This window comes from Ranitomeya variabilis, chromosome 4 (genome assembly GCF_051348905.1).
Source record: "Ranitomeya variabilis isolate aRanVar5 chromosome 4, aRanVar5.hap1, whole genome shotgun sequence".
Lineage (NCBI taxonomy): Eukaryota > Metazoa > Chordata > Amphibia > Anura > Dendrobatidae > Ranitomeya > Ranitomeya variabilis.
The window spans coordinates 181,221,192-181,245,616 of NC_135235.1; the positions used below are offsets into that span (position 1 = coordinate 181,221,192).

The 24,425-nt window shown below is 45.9% G+C and overlaps 1 protein-coding gene across 1 annotated transcript in view; it reads right to left on the reverse strand.

Annotated features, from left to right (window-relative positions):
* Window positions 1-1,522: 1,522 nt before the first annotated feature.
* LOC143767765 (uncharacterized) overlaps window positions 1,523-24,425 on the reverse strand; it is a 33,187-nt gene continuing 10,284 nt past the window's right edge. Inside the window, exons 2-6 of the mRNA XM_077256288.1 lie at window positions 7,358-7,380; window positions 5,428-5,610; window positions 3,803-3,995; window positions 3,491-3,647; window positions 1,523-2,871 (exon numbers count right to left, since the gene is read on the reverse strand). Coding sequence (XP_077112403.1) covers window positions 2,214-2,871; window positions 3,491-3,647; window positions 3,803-3,995; window positions 5,428-5,610; window positions 7,358-7,380 — 1,214 coding nt within the window. The 3' untranslated portion in view covers window positions 1,523-2,213. The remainder of the gene's footprint in view (window positions 2,872-3,490; window positions 3,648-3,802; window positions 3,996-5,427; window positions 5,611-7,357; window positions 7,381-24,425) is intronic.

Genomic DNA, 24,425 nt, shown 5'->3' on the forward strand with positions numbered 1-24,425 from the left:
GGCCGTGGCAACGATTCTCAGACTTTTAAAAACTCTGATATGGGCCGACGTGTTTATGGCAAAAATTTTAATTTCCCACAGCCACGACCACTCCCCTACACTCAAGGCCCACCGCTGACATTTGTAATGGTTGGGGATGAGGCCTTTCAGATGAGTGAAAATCTCCTGAAGCCCTATTCAAGTCGGGACTTGAACCACAGAAAACGGATCTATAACTACAGACTAACCAGGGCACGCAGAACAGTACAGTGTGCCTTTGGGATTATGGTGTCCAAATGGCGCATTCTAGCAACTGCCATAAATCTAAAAATGGAGACAGTGGATGAGGTGGTTAAAGCCTGTGTGGTTCTCCACAATTTCATTCTGGCTAAGGAGCGACCCACCATAGAACTTGATTAACCTGTTGCAAACCCTTTGCCTGATTACCGTCATCACCCGCTGCGGTCAACAGTTGAAGTAGGCCACATGCGGAACCAATTTGCAGCCTTTTTTGATTCTGACATTGGACGTGTGCCATGGCAGGACAATATGGTGTAAAATGTACTGCTGGCTTCGGGTCTGCAAAGTTATGTTTGAAATGTTAATGTTTTTTCTAATAAAATAATTGTGTTTTACTTTCTTCACCATGTCTCCTATCTATTTCCTTAACAAACCACTTTGGGTTTTTGGGCTTAGGTTGTTGACGTCATTGAGTCCTGTCTTGGTTCACCATTAGCTATTTGCCGCAGACTGTATAGACGATGTCTGTTATTGTTGCAGTATTTGTCCAGTACTTAACATCAGTATTTGTAAGCCAAAACCAGGAGTGGTAGTTAAATTCTTTTAGTGGTGCATATGTGTTTATTGAACTTTTCCTCACATAGTTCCACTCCAGGTTTAGGCTTACAAATAGTGCTGTAAAATACAGAGCGAATACTGACAGTGTGACGGCAGCCTACACCAGAGATCTATAGTCATCAAGTCAGGTGTCTGAGCTAATGAATTAATGATGCTAATTGCTCTTGAATTCATTTTTCCTGACACTTGTCCGGGTGAGTATAGATATGCCATGTATGACGTACATTGTTCCTTCACTTTGTGTGAAATATATGTATATGTACCAATAAGATAAAATGGAGGTAATACAATGCATTTCTAAAATCAGCAGGTCAGGGGTCATAAATATTGTTTCTGATAAGACACGACCTGTTGAGTATAGTTGTGCTGTGTACTACCACCATTTTGTCTTCTGTGTGCGACCAAAAGTCACGGAGTAAACAGAAAGAACTGTTTTTGGACAAAATACAAGTGTTATTTTTGGGGGCAACCTCATATCTCTCAACCAAACACACACCAAGCTTCAGTGTTCTGCTAAGTAAGTACTGGAGGTTGGAGGTGGCCCCCAAAAAAGTGTTTGACGCATTATTTGTTATTGGCGCACGGTGTGTGGTGACGGCGGCGAAATACACAATTAACCAAACCTTATTGGGGCAAAACACAGGTTTATTAAACACACACAAACAAAAAAAATAACTGCGCCTGCTTGGGGTTGAGTGCCGATATTGTGGGGTGTCCAGTTGTGAGGTCTGGCTTATTGTAGCCGACATAGGGGTGGCAGGAGAAGGCGCTATGAAACTGCTGGGGTCAGGAAATTCCGGGATTGGGCTAGACACATGAGAGGGCTGAGACACACTGGAAGGGTGAGACAAACCAGACATTACAGACACATTGGGAGGTGAGGGGGGAGGGATAGCTATTGTTTTTTGCTTTTTTTTTGCCTTTTCCCTTCCTTGTTTGGCACGGGTTCGTTGTTGTGGTGGCAGGGAACGCCAGGGCAGGGTCCAGCAACGGCAGTCTTGTGGTGGTGCCAGGAAATGCCAGGGCAGGGTCCGGCAATGGCAGTCTTGTTGTGGTGGCGGGGAACGCCAGGCCAGGGTCCGGCAACGGCAGTCTTGTGGTGGTGCCAGGAAACGCCAGGGCAGGGTCCGGCAATGGCAGTCTTGTTGTGGTGGCGGGGAACGCCAGGCCAGGGTCTGGCAACGGCAGTCTTGTGGTGGTGCCAGGAAATGCCAGGGCAGGGTCCGGCAATGGCAGTCTTGTTGTGGTGGCGGGGAACGCCAGGCCAGGGTCCTGCGGCGGAACTCTTGTGGTGGTAGCGGGGAACGCCAGGCCAGGGTCCTGCGGCGGCAGCATGGTGGTGGCAGTGGAGGAGGCCCAAGCAGGAGCAGCAGTTGTCATGGTGGTGGCGGTGGGCTGACCCACTGCACTGGGCATGGTGGTGGTGCTATAATACGGTCCGGCAGTGTTTGGAATGGAGGTGGCCGTGCAGTGGTATGCAGCAGATGTCGGCATTGATGTAAAGCGTGACAGTGTGGGCACTGTTGGAAATGCCCCCACTGTCTGCTGAAAATACCGAATAACACGTAAGCAGCATTGCAGGCCTGCATAACAGTAATCTGGAGCTCAGGACTAAGGTGTTCCGACATGCCCTGTTCTATCTGATTAAAAAAATGATGTGCTGGCCTCTGGAGGTCGGCTTTCACTTGGGCAAGGGCTGTGGTTACCTCCTGGATACGTGTGCTCATATGACTAATGGCAGTATCCAGTCGGTCACCCATCGCCTTGAGTCCCTCATGGAAGACCGAGCTCAAGTGCAAAAACTCGGGCATGAGTGACCTGTCCGCGGCCCTCTGCCGCTGCCGGGAGAAGCCCATAAAAAATTGGCTAGAGGCAGAGGACTGGGGAAGGGGAACACCTGATGGACCAGCTTCCTGGTCTCCAGGTTGTGTGGCAGGCCCACTTGCTGCAGCGCTGGAGGATGGCTGGGACGGGTCCGTGGCTGACTGATGAAGGACCGCTCCAGAACCTGGGCCAACAGTGGAGCTCCAAGTGCTGCGAAAAAAAAAAAAAAAAAATTATTACAAAACATTTACAAAAAGATAACTCAACAGTTAGATAAACATTCAGATAGGGAAAGGTCACACTAGCACTATTTGGAGTGAATTTTACATCAGAATTTGCAAGCCAGGAGTTCAACAGTAGGAATAAAAGTTTCATAAAACCACATGCTCTACTTCTGCATGCATCGACCACTCCTTGGGGATTAAAAAAACTGATGTAAAATATGAAGAGACGATGGAGGCAATACAAGCCATATCTCTATACAAGCAAGCCACCTGTATACTCACCAGGACAAGTGCCAGGAGAAATGAATTGAGGAGCCATTGGCATCCTGAATTCATTATTTCTGACACCTGACTTGATGACTATAGATCTGTTGTGTAGGCTGCCGTCACACTGTCAGTATTTGCTCGGTATTTCAAATCAGTATTGGTAAGCCAAAACCTGGAGAGGAACTATGTGAGGGAGAGTATTCAAAGAACACGTACCCCACTTCTGCATGTATCAATCACTCATGGTTTTGGATTACAAATACTGATTCAAAATACTGACCCAAAAAAACTAGCATTATACACAACTTTTATTTTTCTTTTTTAACCAATATACTTACGTTCTTTGTGCAAGGACCGGTCTCAAAAACGCAAGGATGCGGTGGTACTTGTATTTGCGTATCCTTGCTGCAGAACCACTTGGAAGCTGGCTCTCTTGGCGCAGGTCCTTGTTGAAGCGGTCCTTCATCGATCGCCAACGTGTTTTGACTTTTGACACTGTTGACAAAACAAAACATAATTGTTAGGACAATGGTCTTTTGACCGTGGTCACACAACTGTATGTGCTGTGAAAAAGTAATGACTTTCTCTCATCATACACAGTTGTGTGAGCATGGCCAAGGTATTGACTACATCACACTGCATTGCGATACCAAATGCAGAACGGACCCGAGCCGGGGCATTGGCCCAGCCATCCCACAACGCTGCGGCCACCTCATTCCAAAGCCTCCGGATCGTCACATTGTTGGCGTGCAGTGGATCCCGGGTGTCCCACAATGCGACTCGCTCATGAACCAGGGAGATGAGGTGTTCATTCTCAATGAGGTCCTCATCCCCTTCTGGAACCTAACAACAAAAAGGACATTAATATTGGAGGCATTCACATACGGAAGACAGAAAACAGAATCAGAGGAATGGCATGAATATTGAAGTAAAAAAAAACACTGGTGCTGAAGCAGAAGGGAAAGAAAGAGAGAAGTAGAAAGAAATGAAGATTCAAGAATTGTAAAGTGAGGATTCAATAAACAGTCAGCCAGGTATACTTACACGATGCCGCCGTGTCGCCCGACCGTGACTATGCTCCTCCTGCCCAGTCTCCTGCCCAGTCTCTTCCGCTGTAGAAGAAGTGGTCTGAAAAAGGGAAAATATACATTGTCATATGTGTAGATGTGACAGTGAATACTTACCAATCTGAGGAGATGAATACTCACTTCACTGACATGTTCCCCTTGTGCAGGCCCATGCGTTTCCTCATCAGAAGAAGAAGACATTCTGATGCATGCAGAAAGAAAGAAATGAAAGAAATTAGGGCATATAGACACAGATTATAGAAAAGAAATGCATTGGATAGGATATACTCACATAGTTCTGAGGCTTGTTTGCTGCTCCAAGGGGCTGTGGGGCGTCTCGTCTGCAAGGCAGTCTGATGAGTAGTGAACTGCCAATGTCCACTCCCTCCCTTTATCACCTTGTATGTGGGGGGTGGCTTATCAGTGTCTAGACATGTTTTTCTCAATTGAGACGCATGCGTCGACAAACGCAAGCAAACGCATGTACAGAAAAACGCATGCGTTTACATAGACTACAATGCGTTTTTTCGGCGCAAACCTTGCGCAATCAGCCGCATACGTTTCCAGGCGGCAGAATGATGCCTCTAAAAATTAGTACATGTTGCATTTCCGCGCCAAGACGCAGACGGCTAGACGACGCATGCGTCGTCAAACGCGGCAAAACGCGAACACAGAAAAACGCATGCGTCGATAATGTTAAAGATAGGAATACACAACGCATGCGGATATTTGCGGAAGAAACGCAACCGCAAATGTGAAAGCGGCCTAAACCTCCAAGCTCCTAATACCATGCTCCTTCACGCTCCAAGCCAGGCAGCTGAACTGATCACTGACAACAGTTGTAGTCAAAGCTGGGTCTATATAGAGGATGAGATTACAAAATCCAATTCAGCTGAGAGACCAAGCTCTCAGCAACTTCAGTAACAAGGTTAACTCCTGCACTGCTGGCATAAGGCAGCCAGGTCAGAATTCAGGAGAAGAGCTTCTGTTCACTGTGTGTGAACAAGGCCCAGAGCGCTGCGGTTCTCTGAAACCTCTATATCGCGGAAGCCCCGTGACAGTACCCCCCCTTCTACAAGGGACCTCCGGAACCTCAGGACCAGGTTTCTCAGGATGGGCTGTATGAAATGCCCGAACCAACCTAACCGTATGGACATCAGCAGCAGGTACCACATCCTCTCCTCAGGACCGTACCCTCTCCAGTGTACCAGATACTGTAGGGACCGACGAACTAAACGAGAATCCATGACCCTGGCTATCTGGAACTCGAGATTTCCATCAACAAGGACCGGAGAGGGAGGTGAAGGTGACGGATTGGATGACGCCACAAACCTCTTGAGTAAGGAGTGATGAAAAACATTATGGATCTTAAATGACTGAGGCAAAGCCAGCTGAAAAGCAACAGAATTCACAACGGCCACAATCCTATAAGGGCCAATAAACCTAGGGCCCAATTTCCACGAGGGAACTCTCAGCTTAATATTTTTCGAGGACAACCAAACCCAATCACCCACACACAGGTCCGGACCTTCCACACGTCTCCGATCAGCCGCATTCTTATATCTGGAACCCAACCTCTTTAATTTATCAAGAACCCCTTGCCATATGGACGTGATGGATGAAGAAAACCTCTCCTCTTCAGGAACACCTGAGGAATCCCTCCTATTAAATGAACTAAATTGAGGATGAAAACCATATGCCCCGAAAAACGGGGACTTACCAGTAGACTCATGAGTACGGTTGTTTACTGCAAACTCTGCCAACGGTAAGTACTTAACCCAGTCTTCCTGATTCTCCGAAATGAAACACCTGAGATGAGTTTCAAGATTTTGATTTACACGTTCTGTCTGACCATTGGATTGAGGATGAAAAGCTGAAGAAAACAACAAATGAGTCCCCAGCCGGCTGCAGAAAGCCCTCCAAAACTTGGAAATAAACTGCACCCCCGGTCTGAGACAATATCTGAAGGAATACCATGCAGTCTCACAACCTCCTTGATAAAGACCTGTGCCAGAGTCTTAGCATTTGGTAACGCGGGGAGTGCAATGAAATGAGACATCTTGCTAAATCTGTCAACTACGACTAAAATAACTGTATTACCCTCCGAAACCGGTAAGTCAGTGATGAAATCTATTGATAAATGAGTCCAAGGTCTATTGGGAATCTCCAGAGGTTGGAGAGACCCAGACGGGCGAGAACGAGAGGTCTTGGAACGCGCACACACACTGCAGGCAGCGACATATTCCTGTACATCATGTTTTACCCCAGACCACCAAAAGCGCCGAGAGAGAAGGTCCATGGTAACCTTACTTCCAGGGTGTCCGGCCAAAACCGAGTCATGATGCTCATTTATGACCCTGAGACGGAGATTAGCAGGAACAAAAAGTTTACCTAAAGGACAGGCTGCTGGGGCATCCCCCTGTGCCTCTACCACCTCTCTCTCAAGATCAGAATTAATTGCGGCGACTACTACACCCTTCTGCAGTATAGGACCTGGCTCACAATGATCCCCACCCCCCGGGAAACAACGGGATAACGCGTCAGCCTTGACATTCTTGCTTCCTGGCCTGTACGTAATGTAGAAATTGAACCTGGCGAAGAACAGAGACCACCTCGCTTGCCTAGGTGTAAGACGCTTCGCACATTCTAAATACAACAGATTTTTGTGATCTGTGATCACCATGACAGAGTGAAGTGCTCCCTCCAAAAAATGGCGCCATTCTTCAAATGCCCATTTAATTGCTAACAGCTCCCTGTTACCAATATCATAATTCTTCTCCGTAGGAGATAATTTTTATGAGAAAAATGCACACGGACGCCACTTACTCAGAGAAATCCCCTGGACAATACAGCTCCCACCCCTACCTCAGAGGCATCCACCTCTACCACAAATGGCTGAGTGATGTCAGGCTGTATTAATATGGGTGCAGTGGAAAAACGCTTTTTCAAAGTTTCAAAAGCGTTGCAGGCCACACTGGACCATACAGAAAAGTCTGTGCCTCTTTTGGTCATGTCTGTTAATGGTTTGGCTGTCACTGAAAAGTCTTTAATAAATTTGCGATAGAAGTTTGCAAAACCTAAAAACCTCTGGAAGGCCTTAAGGTCCTCAGGACGTTTTCACTCCAAGACCGCCCTGACCTTTGCCGGATCCATACGAAATTCTGTGGAGAACAAAAAATAACCCAAGAAAGGAATCTCTTTGACTGCGAACATGCATTTCTCAAGTTTGGCAAATAATTTATTGTCCCTGAGTACCTGGAGGACCTGCCTACATGAACCTGATGAGACTCGAGGTCAGGAGAATAAATTAAGATGTCATCGAGATATACCACCACAAACCTACCACAAACCTACCAATCAGGTGACTAAGTATATCGTTGACAAAGTGTTGAAACACGGCAGGGGCATTACATAACACAAAAGGCATAACCATGTTCCCGTAGTGTCCATCTGGAGTATTAAATGTCGTCTTCCATTCATCCCCCTCCCTCATGCGAATGAGATTATATGCCCCCCTGAGATCCAATTTGGAGAACGAATTAGCCCCCACAATTTGATTAAAGAGATCCGGAATAAGAGGGAGTGGAAAAGGATCCCGGACCGTAATTTGAATTAATTCACGGAAGTCTAGGCATGGGCGTAAAAACCCCCGTCTTTCTTCTTTACAAAGAAGAAACCAGGTGCAATGGGAGATGACGAGGGTCTGATATGACCCTTGGCCAGACTCTCCGTGATATAATCCTTCATGGCTTGTCTCTCAGGAGAAGAGATGTTGTATAGCCTACTCTTAGGTAGCTTAGCTCCAGGAACGAGATTTATCGCACAATCATAAGGGCGGTGTGGAGGTAGCTCTTGACTTCCCTCCTCAGAGAATACATCCTCAAAATCTGAGATGAACTCTGGCAGAACCTGAGAAGCCACACTGGCCAGCCGGGTGTCCAAGCAATGTTCCTGGCAAAACTCACTCCATCTAGTAACCTCTCGAGTCTGCCAGTCTAGCTTCTAGAGGTGGAAGCTATACCAAAAGAATCTTTATTATTCAAAACTCCGGTTAATCATAGTCCACCTACCATTAAAGAACAAATAAACCAACTGCCTATAATCACCCAATTCCATGCAGGACATGGAAAATTCAATAGAATTATCCGCAAACACTGGCCAGTTTTACAAGGAGATAAATGCATTGGTGATCTATTACCACAATGTCCCAAATTTATATACAAAAAAGCCCAGAATTTGGGTCTTCTATTGGCTCCAACAACAAAAACAGTTGTGTCAGCTACTAGCAAACAAAAATTGCTGTCTAAAAAATCCCATACACGCAAGGTGGGTTTTCACCCATGCGGCTCATGCCCCTGCTGCATACGTACAACAATTGAAAAGAAAATATATACCTCATTTACGGATACACATAAAACAAATCACTACAATATCAGAGCCTATATTACATGCCAAACTAAGGGAGTCATCTACATTTTAATATGCCCATGCGAGAAAATATATGTGGATAGGACTAAAAGAAGGCTAAAGGACAGGATTAAAGAACATCTAGACAATATCAGTAAAGGGTACAAAGGACATCCATTGTCGCGGCATTTTTTTTGAGAAACATAACCGATCCTGCCAGGGAATTTTCTTTTCTGGCATACAAGTGGTTCCACCAAACCCTAGGGGTGGAGACTATTTAACTCCTTTCTGTCATCGGATGTACTATTCCGTCCATGTGGGGTGGGCCCTACTTCCCAAGGACGGAATAGTACGTCCAGCGCGATCGGCCGCGCTCACGGGGAGCGCGGCCAATCACGGCCGGGTGTCAGCTGACTATCGCAGCTGACATCCGGCACTATGTGCCAGGAGCGGTCACGGACCGCCCCTGGCACATTAACCCCCGGCACACTGCGATCAAACATGATCGCAGTGTGCCGGCGGTATAGGGAAGCATCGCGCAGGGAGGGGGCTCCCTGCGAGTTTCCCTGAGACGATCGGTACAAGGCGATGTGCTCACCTTGTACCGAGCGTCTCCTCCCTGCAGTCTCCAGATCCAAAATGGCCACGGGGCTACATCCGGGTCCTGCAGGGAGGTGGCTTCACAGCGCCTGCTCAGAGCAGGCAACGGAAAGCCTCCCTGCTGTGCTGTGTGATCGCCGATCTGACACAGTGCACAGCAAAGTGTCAGATCAGCGATCTGTCACTTTACTGTGATGTTGCCCCCTGGGGCAAAGTAAAAATGTAAAAAAAAAAAAAAATTACATGTGTAAAAAAAAATAATAATTCCTAAATAAATAATAATAATAAAAAAATATTGTTCCAATAAATACATTCCTTTAGCTAAATAAAAATAAAAAAAAACAATAAAAGTACACATATTTAGTATCGCCGCGTCCGCAAGGACCTGACCTATAAAACTGTCCCACTAGTTAACCCCTTCAGTGAACACCGTAAAAAAAAAAAGAGGCAAAAAACAACGCTTTATTATCATACTGCCGAACAAAAAGTGGAATAACACGCGATCAAAAAGATGGAAATAAATAGCCATGGTACCACTGAAAACGTCATCTTGTCCCGCAAAAAACTAGCCACCATACAGCATAATCAGCGAAAACTTAAAAAAGTTATAGTCCTCAGAATAAAGCGATGCAAAAATAATTATTTTTTCTATAAAATAGTTTTTATCGTATGAAAGCACCAAAACATAAAAAAATGATATAACTGAGGTATCGCTGCAATCATACTGACCCAAAGAATAAAACTGCTTTATCCATTTTACCAAACGCAGAACGGTATAAGCGCCCCCCCAAAAGAAATTCATTAATAGCTGGTTTTTGGTCATTCTGCCTCACAAAAATCGGAATCAAAAGCGATCAAAAAATGTCACGTGCCCGAAAATGTTACCAATAAAAATGTCAACTCGTCCCGCAAAAAACAAGACCTCACATGACTCTGTGGACCAAAATATGGAAAAATTATAGCACTCAAAATGTGGTAATGCAAAAAACATTTTTTTGCAATAAAAAGCGTCTTTTAGTGTGTGACAGCTGCCAATCATAAAAATCCGCTAGAAAACCCGCTATAAATAGTAAATCAAACTCCCCTTCATCATCCCCTTAGTTACAAAAAATTATAAAAAAATGTATTTATTTACATTTTCCCATTAGGGTTAGGGTTAGGGCTAGGGTTAGGGCTAGGGTTAGGGCTAGGGTTAGGGCTAGGGTAAGGTCTAGGGGTAGGGCTAGGGCTAGGGTTAGGGCTAGGGTTAGGGTTGGGGCTAGGGTTAGGGCTACAGTTAGGGTTAGGGTTGGGGCTAAAGTTAGGGTTAGGGTTTGGATCACATTTACAGTTGGGAATAGGATTGGGATTAGGGTTAGGGGTGTGTCAGGGTTAGGGGTGTGGTTAGGGTTACAGTTGAGATTAGAGTTAGGGGTGTGTTTGGATTAGGGTTTCAGTTATAATTGGGGGGTTTCCACTGTTTAGGCACATCAGGGGCTCTCCAAGTGCGACATTGCGTCCGATCTCAATTCCAGCCAATTCTGAGTTGAAAAAGTAAAACAGTGCTCCTTCCCTTCCGAGCTCTCCTGTGCGCACAAACAGGGGTTTACCCCAACATATGGGGTATCAGCGTACTCAGGACACATTGGACAACAACTTTTGCAGTCCAATTTCTCCTGTTACTCTTAGAAAATACAAAACTGGGGGCTAAAAAATAATTTTTGTGTAAAAAAAAATATTTTTTATTTTCAAGGCTCTGCGTTATAAACTGTAGTGAAACACTTGGGGGTTCAAAGTTCTCACAACACATCTACATAAGTTCCTTGCGGGGTCTAGTTTCCAATATGGGGTCACTTGTGGGGGGTTTCTATGGTTTAGGTACATTAGGGGCTCTGCAAATGCAATGTGACGCCTGCAGACCATTCCATCTAAGCCTGCATTCCAAATAGCGCTCCTTCCCTTCAGAGCTCTCCCATGCTCCCAAACGGTGGTTCCCCTCACATATGGGGTATCAGCGTACTCAGGACAAATTGGACAACAACTTTTGGGGTCCAATTTCTCCTGTTACCCTTGGGAAAATATAAAACTGGAGGCTAAAAAATAATTTTTGTGGGGAAAAAAAAGAATTTTTATTTTCACGGCTCTGCATTATAAACTGTCATTCACATGGAGACGTTTATTCTCAGCGAGGAAGGATAGCGCAGGACCTGGTATAAGAGAGATGCCGTAAAGTGGCTACCAGGTACACATAAAATTGGCCTTTTTTATGCGCTTTCAAAGCTCTCACAACACATCTAGATGAGTTCCTTAGGGGGTCTACTTTCCAAAATGGTGTCACTTGTGGGGGGTTTCAATGTTTAGGCACATCAGGGGCTCTCCAAACACAACATGGCGTCCCATCTCAATTCCAGTCAATTTTGCATTGAAAAGTCAAGTGGCGCTCCTTCCCTTTCGAGCTCTCCCTTGCGCCAAAACATGGTTTACCCCCACATATGGGGTATTAGCGTACTCAGGACAAAATGTACAACAACTTTTGGAGTCCAAATTCTTCTCTTACCCTTGGGAAAATAAAAAATTGGGGGCAAAAAGATCATTTTTGTGAAAAAATATGATTTTTTATTTTTACGGCTCTGCATTATAAACTTCTGTGAATCACTTAATGGGTCAAAGTGCTCACCACACATCTAGATAAGTTCCTTAGGGGGTCTAATTTCCAAAATGGTGTCACTTGTGGGGGGTTTCAATGTTTAGGCACATCAGGGGCTCTCCAAACGCAACATGGCGTCCCATCTGAATTCCAGTCAATTTTGCATTGAAAAGTCAAATGGCGCTCCTTCGCTTCCGAGCTCTGCCATGCGTCCAAACAGTGGTTTATCCCCACATATTGGGTATCAGTGTACTCAGGACAACAACTTTTGGGGTCCATTTTCTCCTGTTACCCTTTGTAAAATAGAACAAATTGGAGCTGAAGTAAATTTTTTGTGTAAAAAAGTTAAATGTTCATTTTTATTTAAACATTCCAAAAATTTCTGTGAAACACCTGAAGGGTTAATAAACTTGATGAATGTGGTTTTGAGCACCTTGAGGGGCACAGTTTTTAGAATGGTGTCACACTTGGGTATTTTCCATCATATAGACCCCTCAAAATGACTTCAAATGAGATGTGGTTCCTAAAAAAAATGAAGACAAACAGAGAAATGATCCAGCTGGAAGTGGAGGCAGTTCAGACTTTGTGAGACTTTATTAGACAACTAAAGCGATAAATAGTTCTTCAAAAAGAAAAATGTTTACATAGCAAACACCTGGCACACCAGTGAGGAGGATCAACGCGTTTCAACTAAGAAGTCTTACTCATGATCTATCTTCCAGCTGGATCATTTCTCTGTTTGTCTTCATTTGCTGTGGGCGCTCACCCCGAACCGTGCTGGGCGTTGGCAGGTCTGGGGATTTCGTCTAAAGGTACCTTCACATTAAGCGACGCTGCAGCGATAGCGACAACGATGCCGATCGCTGCAGCGTCGCTGTTTGATCGCTGGAGAGCTGTCACACAGACCGCTCTCCAGCGACCAACGATGCCGAGGTCCCCGGGTAACCAGGGTAAACATCGGGTTACTAAGCGCAGGGCCGCGCTTAGTAACCCGATGTTTACCCTGGTTACCAGCGTAAAATGTAAAAAAAACAAACAGTACATACTTACATTCACGTCCCCCGGCGTCTGCTTCCTGCACTGACTGAGCGCCGGCCCTAACAGCAGAGCAGTGACGTCACCGCTGTGCTGTACTTTCACTTTCACTTTACGGCGCTCAGTCAGTGTGGGAAGCGGACGCCGGGGGACGCGAAGGTGAGTATGTACTGTTTGTTTTTTTTACATTTTACACTGGTAACCAGGGTAAACATTGGGTTACTAAGCGCGGCCCTGCGCTTAGTAACCCGATGTTTACCCTGGTTACCAGGGTAAAACATCGCTGGTATCGTTGCTTTTGGTGTCAAACACGACGATACACGCCGGTCTGACGACCAAATAAAGTTCTGAACTTTGTTCAACGACCAGCGATATCACAGCAGGATCCTGATCGCTGCTGCGTGTCAAACTAAACGATATCGCTAGCCAGGACACTGCAACGTCACGGATCGCTAGCAATATCGTTTAGTGTGAAGGTACCTTAAGACCGGTAAGCTGACTACATTCCTTTTTTCTTTTCCTAAAAAAAAATGGTGTTGTAAAAATGAGAAATTGCTGGTCAACTTTTAACCCTTATAAGTCCCTAACAAAAAAAAAATGTTGGTTCCAAAATTGTGCTGATGTAAAGTAGACATGTGGGAAATGTTACTTATTAAGTATTTTGTGTGACATATCTCTGTGATTTAATTGGATAAAAATTCAAATTTGGAAACTTGCGAAATTTTCAAAATTTTCGCCAAATTTATGTTTTTTTCACAAATAAACGCAGGTAATATCAAAGAAGTGTTACCACTATAATGAAGTACAATATGTCGCGAGAAAACAGTGTCAGAATCACCGGGATCCGTTGAAGCGTTCCAGAGTTATAACCTCATAAAGGGACAGTGGTCAGAATTATAAAAATTGGTCCGGTCATTAACGTGCAAACAACCCTTGGGGGTAAAGGGGTTAAAAACCATGTTCAGGATAGAATCCAAATGGATATTCACTCTTGGGCCGGCGTCACACTCAGCGTATGAAAATACGGTCCGTATTTTACGGCCGTAATATGCAGAAATGTTCCAAAAATAGTGATCCGTATGTCATCCATAGGCAGGGTGTGTCAGCGTATTTTGAGCATGGCATCCTCCGTATGTAATCCGTATGGCATCCGTACTGCGATATTTTCTCGCATTCTTGCAAAACCAACATCTAATGGATTTATGTGCTCAAATGTTCGTTAAAACATATATACAGTATGTGTATATATATATATATATATACATATATGTCATTGAGACACACACACATATATAGATGTGGCGCCCCTAGGGGTATTTGCCACAAAAATAGTTATTGACACCAAATACAAATACTAGAATAGCAGGACTGCACTGCCGTCTCCGGCCGGAAGGGGGAGCTCCGGAGACTCCCCTTGGTCTATTCTGGTCTGAGAAAAAGACTGGCAGTTGGGTTGTGGAGCTGAAAGTGAGAGGTTGTATAACTGAACTCCTAACAGCCCTATGACGGATTATAGGTCCGTAATACCCATAGTAGGAAAAGTGGAATAGAGAAAAAGGACATTGTGAGAACCGGGTAGCAATAACCTCTACCCAGAATAGGCGCAGAGACGGATACCGGATCCGTGGCTATATTTATTATATATAATACAGCAACCGGAAGGAAGTGAGGTGATATCAGCTTCACCAGGGTAAGACGCAGCAACAAACACAGAGTTCAGCGGTACTCCCAGAGGGGGTAAGCCGATAAAAAAGGACTTGGGTTGTCCGTCGAACCAGAGCACAGAAGAGACAGATTGGGTCGGCAGCCAGTTCACATGCAGCAGCAGGGCCATACAGAAACTGCACATAATAAGAGGTGGAAATCCTGACAGGGTCAAAGTAATTCAGAATTCTTAAACAGACTCCGGAGACAGTATTGGTTGCAAATCCCTTTTTGTTGAAGTAAACTGGTTAAACGTTTCAGCGCCTCAGTCTTTCATTTGGACAATAGCCATCGATCCAGGATTGGGGTCATCACAGCTGAGAGGACCTGCTGCTGATCAAGTAAGTGTCTGTTCCTTCATGATATCCCTTACACTGTGCATCGCCTGAGGCCACAGCACCGGGTCAAGCCACTAGTGACATCCCCCTCAAGAGACGGACCTCTTTGATCTGGTGCTGGGTACCTCGGTCTCCCGGGCGTCACTACTGGCGTCACGAACAGGATAGGGCCAGCCCGTACACCGGGTATTGTGTGCCGTAATTGGAATCTGAAACTGTGAAAATTTGGATGAAAAATCTTAGAAATTGACTTTGTTAAAGAAAATCCCGTTCCCCATTGAAAACTACTGAAAGTGACTTTTCTCCATTGGTTATAATGGGGTAAAAATGGCCGCCATCCCCTGATGTGATCTCTTAACCGTTAGCCACAAAACTGTTAATCTAGCTACGTCATTACCCAAGCCCCAGTCTAACTGAAAAACTTCAAAATCCATCATCACAGAGCGTGCGGCAGTTAGAGGCAGCAGGGGGCGTGTCATTGTCATCCTGCTGCACAGACTAACGAATCTACATTATCTAGACGGAAGCTGGGACCGGAGGGGTCTGGATTAACTAAGGGGGTACAGTATGTCGCAGCACGGAGACGCCGCAGCCCCCGGCGACGCTAATGCAGCTGAAAGACAGAGTGTCGATAGAGAGCCTGGCAGCGCAGCAGTGCAAGGAGTGGTGCCCATCATGCCGGTGTTGATGCCATATACCCCGGGTGGCCCGTGGCTTCCAATGTATGAAGGTGAACCTAATACCCTTGACGGTTACAGGGAAAAGATGCTGGCTCATTTTGATATGTTCCCCGTGGGTGAAGCTCAGCGTGTTAGTCTCCTGATGATGCAGTTAAGTGGCCATGCTAAGCGAGAAGTCACGGCATGGGCAACTGATCTAAAAGGTACTGTTGAACGCATATTTGCTGGATTAAAAGCTACATTTGAAACCACTGCCAGCAGCAAAGCTAAAGTACGATTTTTTAATTGCAAACAAAAAGCTAATGAGGGCGTGAGAGATTTTGCCTTAAACCTTCAAGAAGCCCTTAAATCACTTACACTGGCTGAACCCATTTTTAACACAGGAGCCGATAAGCTGCTAAGAGATCAATTTATTGAGGGACTCTACACCCCTTCTCACCGGGGGCATGTGAGCATGCTTGTTTTTAAGTACCCTGAATTGACATTTGCCCAATTAAAGGAGAGCGCTATACGTCTCCAGCTGGCAGAGGCACCTCAGGATCAGGATCTCACACAACCCATGGCAGATGCACTTCAGCAACGGGGAATGCCAGTGACATCAGCTACGTCCGGTGCCAGTGCTAAGTTCCTGGGGCCCATTACTAATGAGACTCTTCAGCAAAAGCTTGACTCTTTAACTGATGTTGTTGCTTCAATGGCTAAAACCATGCAGGAGATGAGAGAACCCAAGATGGAGTCGGTAAACCGTAGAGAGGATGTTCCATGGATGAGGTCCCGGAGATACCCGACATGGAGAGGACGGCCCCGTGACCGCTACCAACCGGATGGACAGCCCATTTGCCGCCGTTGCCAGCAGCCAGGCCACTTTGCACGAAATTGTGATTTAAATGGGAATCCCCTGGGAATGCGGGCCACTTCGCAGGAATGAATTTTCAAGGCCCAACACCCTGGCACGACAGATACATCGGATGACGACCCATCATCCCTATCGTGCTGGACGGAATTCCCCTCAACGCTTTGCTGGATACAGGTTCCCAGATTTCATCTATACCATATATCCTTTATAAGAGGTACTGGGCTGAGGTAGATATTGATAAAGGACCCTCTGATGTTGAACAAGATATATGGGCCAGTAATGGTAAGTTGGTACCGAAACTAGGATTCAGGGAGATGACCATAAAGATTGGTAAAGCAGAATTGAAGAAACAGGGTATAATTGTCGTTGATGTTGATCGGCAGAACTGTGAACCAACTGTATTGATAGGGATGAATGTGTTAGAGAATTGCTTTTCCGAAGTTATTTCTGTCTTACAACAAATTGCTGAAACTGCCCGATCCTGCCAGCAGAGAGTTCTCTGGAGGGAAATAAAAGTATTAATGTTAAGGCAACAGATAGAAGTTGCAGGTGGAGAAATCGGCAGTGTGAGGGTGAGTGATCCAACGTCTATTGTAATCCCACCAAAAACACAAATGCTGGTATGGTGTAGAGCGGCCATTGGTACTAAAGGACGAGACTATCAAGCCTTAATAGAACCAGCGTACACCGACAGCAGGCCCATTCTACTCACGGCACGAGGGGTGGTCGAATTACACCGGGGACGGGTGCCGGTACGACTTTTGAACTGTCTAGAGGAAGAGGTCACTTTGCCAAGGTACGCTACAGTGGCAAAGTTATATACTGTTGACAACAATGCCATCACAACCGTTGAGCCCTTAGAATCGACCTGTCAGGTGGAAAATAACGGCTCAGATGGAGAATCGGAGGATTGGTGCCAACAGCTAGACGTGGGTGTAGATTCAACACCTATCCATCAAAGACAAGGGGTGTATAGATTAGTGACGGAATATGAACAGGTCTTCAGTAAACACCCATTGGACTTCAGACGGATAGAAGGGGTGGAACATACAATCCCCACCGGTGACCATCCCCTGATAAAAGAAAGATATAGACCCATACCGCCCGCTCACTATCAATGCGCGAAGGATATGCTGAGAGAGATGAAACAGGCCGGGGTAATAAGAAATAGTTGTAGCCCTTGGGCGGCCCCTCTGGTGATTGTCAAAAAAAAGGACGGAACCATGAGAATGTGCGTAGACTACCGGCGGATTAATAATATCACCCATAAAGACGCCTATCCCTTGCCTAGGATAGAAGAGTCCTTGACTGCTTTGAAATCTGCTAATTATTTTTCCACCTTAGACTTAACAAGCGGGTATTGGCAAGTCCCTGTGGCTGAGAGAGATAAAGAAAAAACGGCATTCACCACACCAATGGGTCTAAGCGAATTTAATCGCATGCCGTTCGGACTCTGCAACGCATCCGGTACTTTCCAGCGACTGATGGAATGTTGCCTCGGACACAAGAACTTCGAGACCGTCCTCCTGTACCTAGATGATGTGATCGTCTACTCAAAGACTTACGAACAGCACTTAACAGACCTGGCAGAGGTGTTCGAAGCCTTATCCAAGTATGGTATGAAAATCAAACCATCCAAATGTCACCTTCTCAAGCCAAAGGTACAATACTTAGGGCACTGTTGTGAATTTACCTTTTGGCTCCCTCTAGTGGCTACTAGTGATTTTACTCTGGGTATGTCTATCATCCCTTGTATGCTCACCTGGGTCGTTAGGTCAGGGGTGTTGCTATATAAGCTCCCTGGACCTTCAGTTCAATGCCTGGCATCGTTGATATCAGAGCTAATCTGTAGTGCTCTTGTCTACTGATCCTGGTTCCTGCTTGATTAAGCTAAGTCTGCTTTCTTGCTTTTTTTGCTATTTGTTTTTGTTTGCATTTTTGTCCAGCTTGTACATAATCTGTATCCTATCCTTGCTGGAAGCTCTAGGGAGGCTGGAGTTCTCCCCCCGGGCCGTTAGACGGTTCGGGGGTTCTTGAATCTCCAGTGTGGATTTTTGTTAGGGTTTTCGTTGACCATATAAGTTATCTTACTACATTCTGCTATTAGTAAGTGGGCCTCTCTTTGCTAAACCTAGTTCATCTCTGTGTTTGTCATTTCCTCTTACCTCACCATTATTATTTGTGGGGGGCTTGTATCCTGCTTTTGGGGTCTATTCTCTGGAGGCAAGAGAGGTCTTTGTTTTCCTCTTCTAGGGGTAGTTAGTCCTCCGGCTGGCGCGAGACATCTAGCGACCAACGTAGGCATGTTCCCCGGCTACTTCTAGTGTTGGCGTTAGGAGTAGATATATGGTCAACCTAGTTACCACTGCCCTATGAGCTGGATTTTTGTACTTCGCAGACTTGCTGATATCTCTGAGACCCTCGCCATTGGGGTCATAATAGTTTGCCAGGCCAGTATTAAATGTTAAATGCATTGCAGAAGCGGGATTATAGGAAAGAAAGTTCTGAGTTTTTTTTTCTCTCTCTCATTTTTTTTTCTTTTCCCCTTTACCTCTGAGTGGCTTGTGTTTGCTGCAGACATGAATGTCCAGACCTTGATTACAAGTGTGGACCAGCTTGCTGCTCGTGTGCAGGGCATACAAGATTATGTTATCAGAAATCCTATGTCTGAACCTAAGATACCGATTCCTGAACCGTTTTCCGGAGACCGATTTAAATTTAGAAATTTCAGGAATAATTGTAAATTGTTTTTGTCCCTGAGACCCTGTTCATCTGGAGACTCCGCTCAGCAAGTAAAAATTGTTATTTCTTTTTTGCGGGGCGACCCTCAGGATTGGGCTTTCTCGCTGGCGCCAGGAGATCCGGCATTGGCTGACATTGATGCGTTTTTTCTGGCGCTCGGTTTGCTTTATGAGGAACCCAATCTTGAGATTCAGGCAGAAAAAGCCTTGCTGGCGATGTCTCAGGGCCAGGATGAGGCTGAAGTGTATTGCCAAAAATTTCGGAAATGGTCCGTGCTGACCCAATGGAACGAGTGTGCATTGGCTGCAAATTTTAGAAATGGCCTTTCTGAAGCCATTAAGAATGTGATGGTGGGTTTTCCCATTCCCACAGGTCTGAATGATTCTATGGCCCTGGCTATTCAAATCGACCGGCGGTTGCGGGAGCGCAAAACCGCAAATTCCCTCATGGTGTTGTCTGAACAGGCACCTGATTTAATGCAATGTGATAGAATCCTGACTAGAAATGAGCGGAAAATTCATAGACGCCAGAATGGCTTGTGTTACTACTGTGGTGATTCTACACATGTTATCTCAGCATGCTCTAAACGTCTTACTAAGGTTGTTAGTCCGGTCGCCATTGGTAATTTGCAACCTAAATTTATTCTATCTGTAACTTTGATTTGCTCACTGTCATCGTATCCTGTTATGGCGTTTGTGGACTCAGGTGCGGCCCTGAGCCTTATGGATCTGTCATTTGCCAAGCGCTGCGGATTTGTTCTTGAGCCATTGGAAAATCCTATCCCTCTTAGGGGTATTGATTCTACGCCATTGGCAAAAAATAAACCGCAGTTTTGGACACAGGTTACCATGTGCATGACTCCCGAACATCGGGAGGTAATACGTTTTCTTGTTCTGCATAAAATGCATGATTTGGTTGTTTTGGGTTTGCCATGGTTACAGACCCATAATCCAGTCTTGGACTGGAAGGCTATGTCAGTGTCAAGTTGGGGCTGCCATGGAATTCATGGAGATTCCCTGCCCTTGTCTATTGCTTCTTCTACACCTTCGGAAGTTCCGGCGTATTTGTCTGATTATCAGGATGTCTTCAGCGAGTCTAAGTCCAGTGCACTGCCTCCTCATAGGGAATGTGACTGTGCAATAGATTTGATTCCTGGCAGTAAGTTTCCTAAGGGGAGACTGTTTAATCTGTCGGTACCGGAACATACCGCGATGCGTTCATATATCAAGGAGTCTCTTGAGAAGGGGCATATCCGTCCTTCTTCTTCTCCTCTTGGTGCGGGATTTTTTTTTGTGGCCAAAAAGGACGGATCTTTGAGGCCTTGTATTGACTATCGGCTTTTAAATAAGATCACTGTCAAATTTCAGTATCCTTTGCCGCTGTTGTCAGATTTGTTTGCCCGGATTAAAGGTGCCAAGTGGTTCACCAAGATAGACCTTCGTGGTGCGTACAACCTTGTGCGCATTAGGCAGGGCGATGAATGGAAAACCGCATTCAATACGCCCGAAGGTCATTTTGAGTACTTGGTGATGCCATTTGGGCTCTCTAATGCACCTTCAGTTTTTCAGTCCTTCATGCATGACATTTTCCGGAAGTATCTGGATAAATTTTTGATTGTTTATCTGGATGATATTCTGGTTTTTTCTGATGATTGGGACTCGCATGTGGAGCAGGTCAGGATGGTTTTTGAGATTCTGCGTGAAAATTCTTTGTTTGTAAAAGGCTCAAAGTGTTTCTTTGGTGTACAGAAGGTTCCCTTTTTGGGGTTCATTTTTTCCCCTTCTGCTGTGGAGATGGATCCAGTCAAGGTCCGAGCTATTCATGATTGGACTCAACCCTCGTCAGTTAAGAGTCTTCAGAAGTTCTTGGGTTTTGCTAACTTCTACCGTTGTTTTATCGCAAATTTCTCTAGCGTTGTTAAACCGCTGACGGATATGACCAAGAAAGGCTCTGATGTAGCTAACTGGGCTCCTGCTGCCGTGGAGGCTTTCCAGGAGTTGAAACGCCGGTTTACTTCGGCGCCTGTTTTGTGCCAGCCTGACGTCTCACTTCCCTTTCAGGTTGAGGTGGATGCTTCGGAGATTGGGGCAGGGGCCGTTTTGTCGCAGAGAGGCCCTGGTTGCTCTACTATGAGACCTTGTGCCTTTTTCTCTAGGAAGTTTTCGCCGGCAGAGCGAAATTATGATGTGGGCAATCGGGAGTTGTTGGCCATGAAGTGGGCATTTGAGGAGTGGCGTCATTGGCTCGAGGGTGCTAAGCATCGTGTGGTGGTCTTGACTGATCACAAAAATTTGATGTATCTCGAGTCTGCTAAACGCCTGAATCCTAGACAGGCCCGCTGGTCATTGTTTTTCTCCCGTTTTGACTTTGTGGTCTCGTATTTACCAGGTTCTAAGAATGTGAAGGCCGATGCTCTGTCTAGGAGCTTTGTGCCTGATGCTCCTGGAGTCGCTGAACCTGAGGGTATTCTTAAGGAAGGAGTTATCTTGTCAGCTATTTCTCCAGATCTGCGACGTGTGTTGCAGAGATTTCAGGCTGGTAGGCCTGACTCTTGTCCACCTGACAGATTGTTTGTGCCTGCTAAATGGACCAGCAGAGTCATTTCCGAGGTTCATTCCTCAGTGTTGGCAGGGCACCCGGGAATTTTTGGCACCAGAGATCTGGTGGCCAGGTCCTTTTGGTGGCCTTCCTTGTCAAGGGATGTGCGGTCATTTGTGCAGTCCTGTGGTACTTGTGCTCGAGCTAAGCCTTGCTGTTCTCGTGCCAGCGGGTTGCTCTTGCCCTTGCCTGTCCCGAAGAGACCTTGGACACACATCTCTATGGATTTCATTTCGGATCTTCCGGTGTCTAAGGGCATGTCTGTCATCTGGGTGATATGTGATCGTTTCTCCAAGATGGTCCATCTGGTTTCTTTGCCTAAGCTGCCTTCCTCTTCTGATCTGGTTCCTGTGTTCTTCCAGAACGTGGTTCGTTTGCACGGCATTCCTGAGAATATTGTGTCGGACAGAGGATCCCAGTTTGTTTCCAGGTTCTGGCGATCCTTTTGTGGTAGGATGGGCATTGATTTGTCGTTTTCGTACGCTTTTCATCCACAGACTAACGGACAAACGGAACGAACTAATCAGACTCTGGAGGCGTATTTGAGGTGTTTTGTCTCTTCTGATCAGGATGATTGGGTGACCTTCTTGCCGTTGGCTGAATTTGCCCTTAATAATCGGGCTAGTTCTGCCACCTTGGTTTCGCCATTTTTCTGCAACTCCGGTTTCCATCCTCGTTTTTCCTCGGGACTTGTGGAGCCTTCTGACTGTCCTGGAGTGGATTCTGTGGTGGATAGGTTGCAGCGGATCTGGAATCATGTGGTGGACAACTTGAAGTTGTCACAGGAGAAGGCTCAGCGTTTTGCCAACCGCCGCCGCGGTGTGGGTCCCCGACTTCGTGTTGGGGATTTGGTATGGCTGTCTTCTCGATTTGTTCCTATGAAGGTCTCCTCTCCCAAATTTAAGCCTCGATTCATTGGTCCTTACAGGATATTGGAGATCCTTAATCCTGTATCCTTTCGCCTGGATCTTCCGGTGTCGTTTGCCATTCACAACGTATTTCATAGGTCCTTGTTGCGGCGGTACGTTGTGCCTGTGGTTCCTTCTGCTGAGCCTCCTGCTCCGGTGTTGGTTGAGGGCGAGTTGGAGTACGTGGTGGAGAAGATCTTAGATTCTCGTCTCTCCAGGCGGAGGCTTCAGTACCTGGTCAAGTGGAAGGGCTATGGTCAGGAAGATAATTCCTGGGTGGTCGCCTCTGATGTGCATGCGGCCGATTTAGTTCGTGCCTTTCACGCCGCTCATCCTGATCGCCCTGGTGGTCTTGGTGAGGGTTCGGTGACCCCTCACTAAGGGGGGGGTACTGTTGTGAATTTACCTTTTGGCTCCCTCTAGTGGCTACTAGTGATTTTACTCTGGGTATGTCTATCATCCCTTGTATGCTCACCTGGGTCGTTAGGTCAGGGGTGTTGCTATATAAGCTCCCTGGACCTTCAGTTCAATGCCTGGCATCGTTGATATCAGAGCTAATCTGTAGTGCTCTTGTCTACTGATCCTGGTTCCTGCTTGATTAAGCTAAGTCTGCTTTCTTGCTTTTTTTGCTATTTGTTTTTGTTTGCATTTTTGTCCAGCTTGTACATAATCTGTATCCTATCCTTGCTGGAAGCTCTAGGGAGGCTGGAGTTCTCCCCCCGGGCCGTTAGACGGTTCGGGGGTTCTTGAATCTCCAGTGTGGATTTTTGTTAGGGTTTTCGTTGACCATATAAGTTATCTTACTAGATTCTGCTATTAGTAAGTGGGCCTCTCTTTGCTAAACCTAGTTCATCTCTGTGTTTGTCATTTCCTCTTACCTCACCATTATTATTTGTGGGGGGCTTGTATCCTGCTTTTGGGGTCTATTCTCTGGAGGCAAGAGAGGTCTTTGTTTTCCTCTTCTAGGGGTAGTTAGTCCTCCGGCTGGCGCGAGACATCTAGCGACCAACGTAGGCATGTTCCCCGGCTACTTCTAGTGTTGGCGTTAGGAGTAGATATATGGTCAACCCAGTTACCACTGCCCTATGAGCTGGATTTTTGTACTTCGCAGACTTGCTGATATCTCTGAGACCCTCGCCATTGGGGTCATAACAGGGCACATCGTGAGTTCGGAGGGAGTAGCACCGGATCCCGAGAAAATAATTGCCATAAGGGATTGGCCAAGACCTACTAACGCAAAAGAAGTGAGGCAATTCTTGGGATTAGTGGGTTACTATGGTAGATTTATAAAAGGATTTACCAAATTGGCAGCGCCCTTGCAAGATGCTTTGATAGGGCAGACGAAGAAACCTTCAAACCGAAACCCTCCTTTTCAGTGGAACGACGAAAGAGAAGACTCCTTTGAACAACTAAAGAAAGCACTAACCGGAGAAGAAGTTCTGGCATACCCGGATTACCATCAACCTTTCATCCTCTACACCGGCAATGCCAGCAATGTGGGATTGGGAGCGGTGCTGTCACAAAAGCAAGAAGGTCGGGAGAAAGTCGCCTTTGCAAGTAGAAAACTCCGGCCTACTGAAAGAAATTCAGAAAATTATAGTTCCTTCAAATTGGAGCTACTGGCAGTAGTTTGGGCTGTGACTGAACGTTTCAAACACTATTTGACTGGTGCAGAATTTATTGTCTATACTGACAACAATCCATTGACCCAC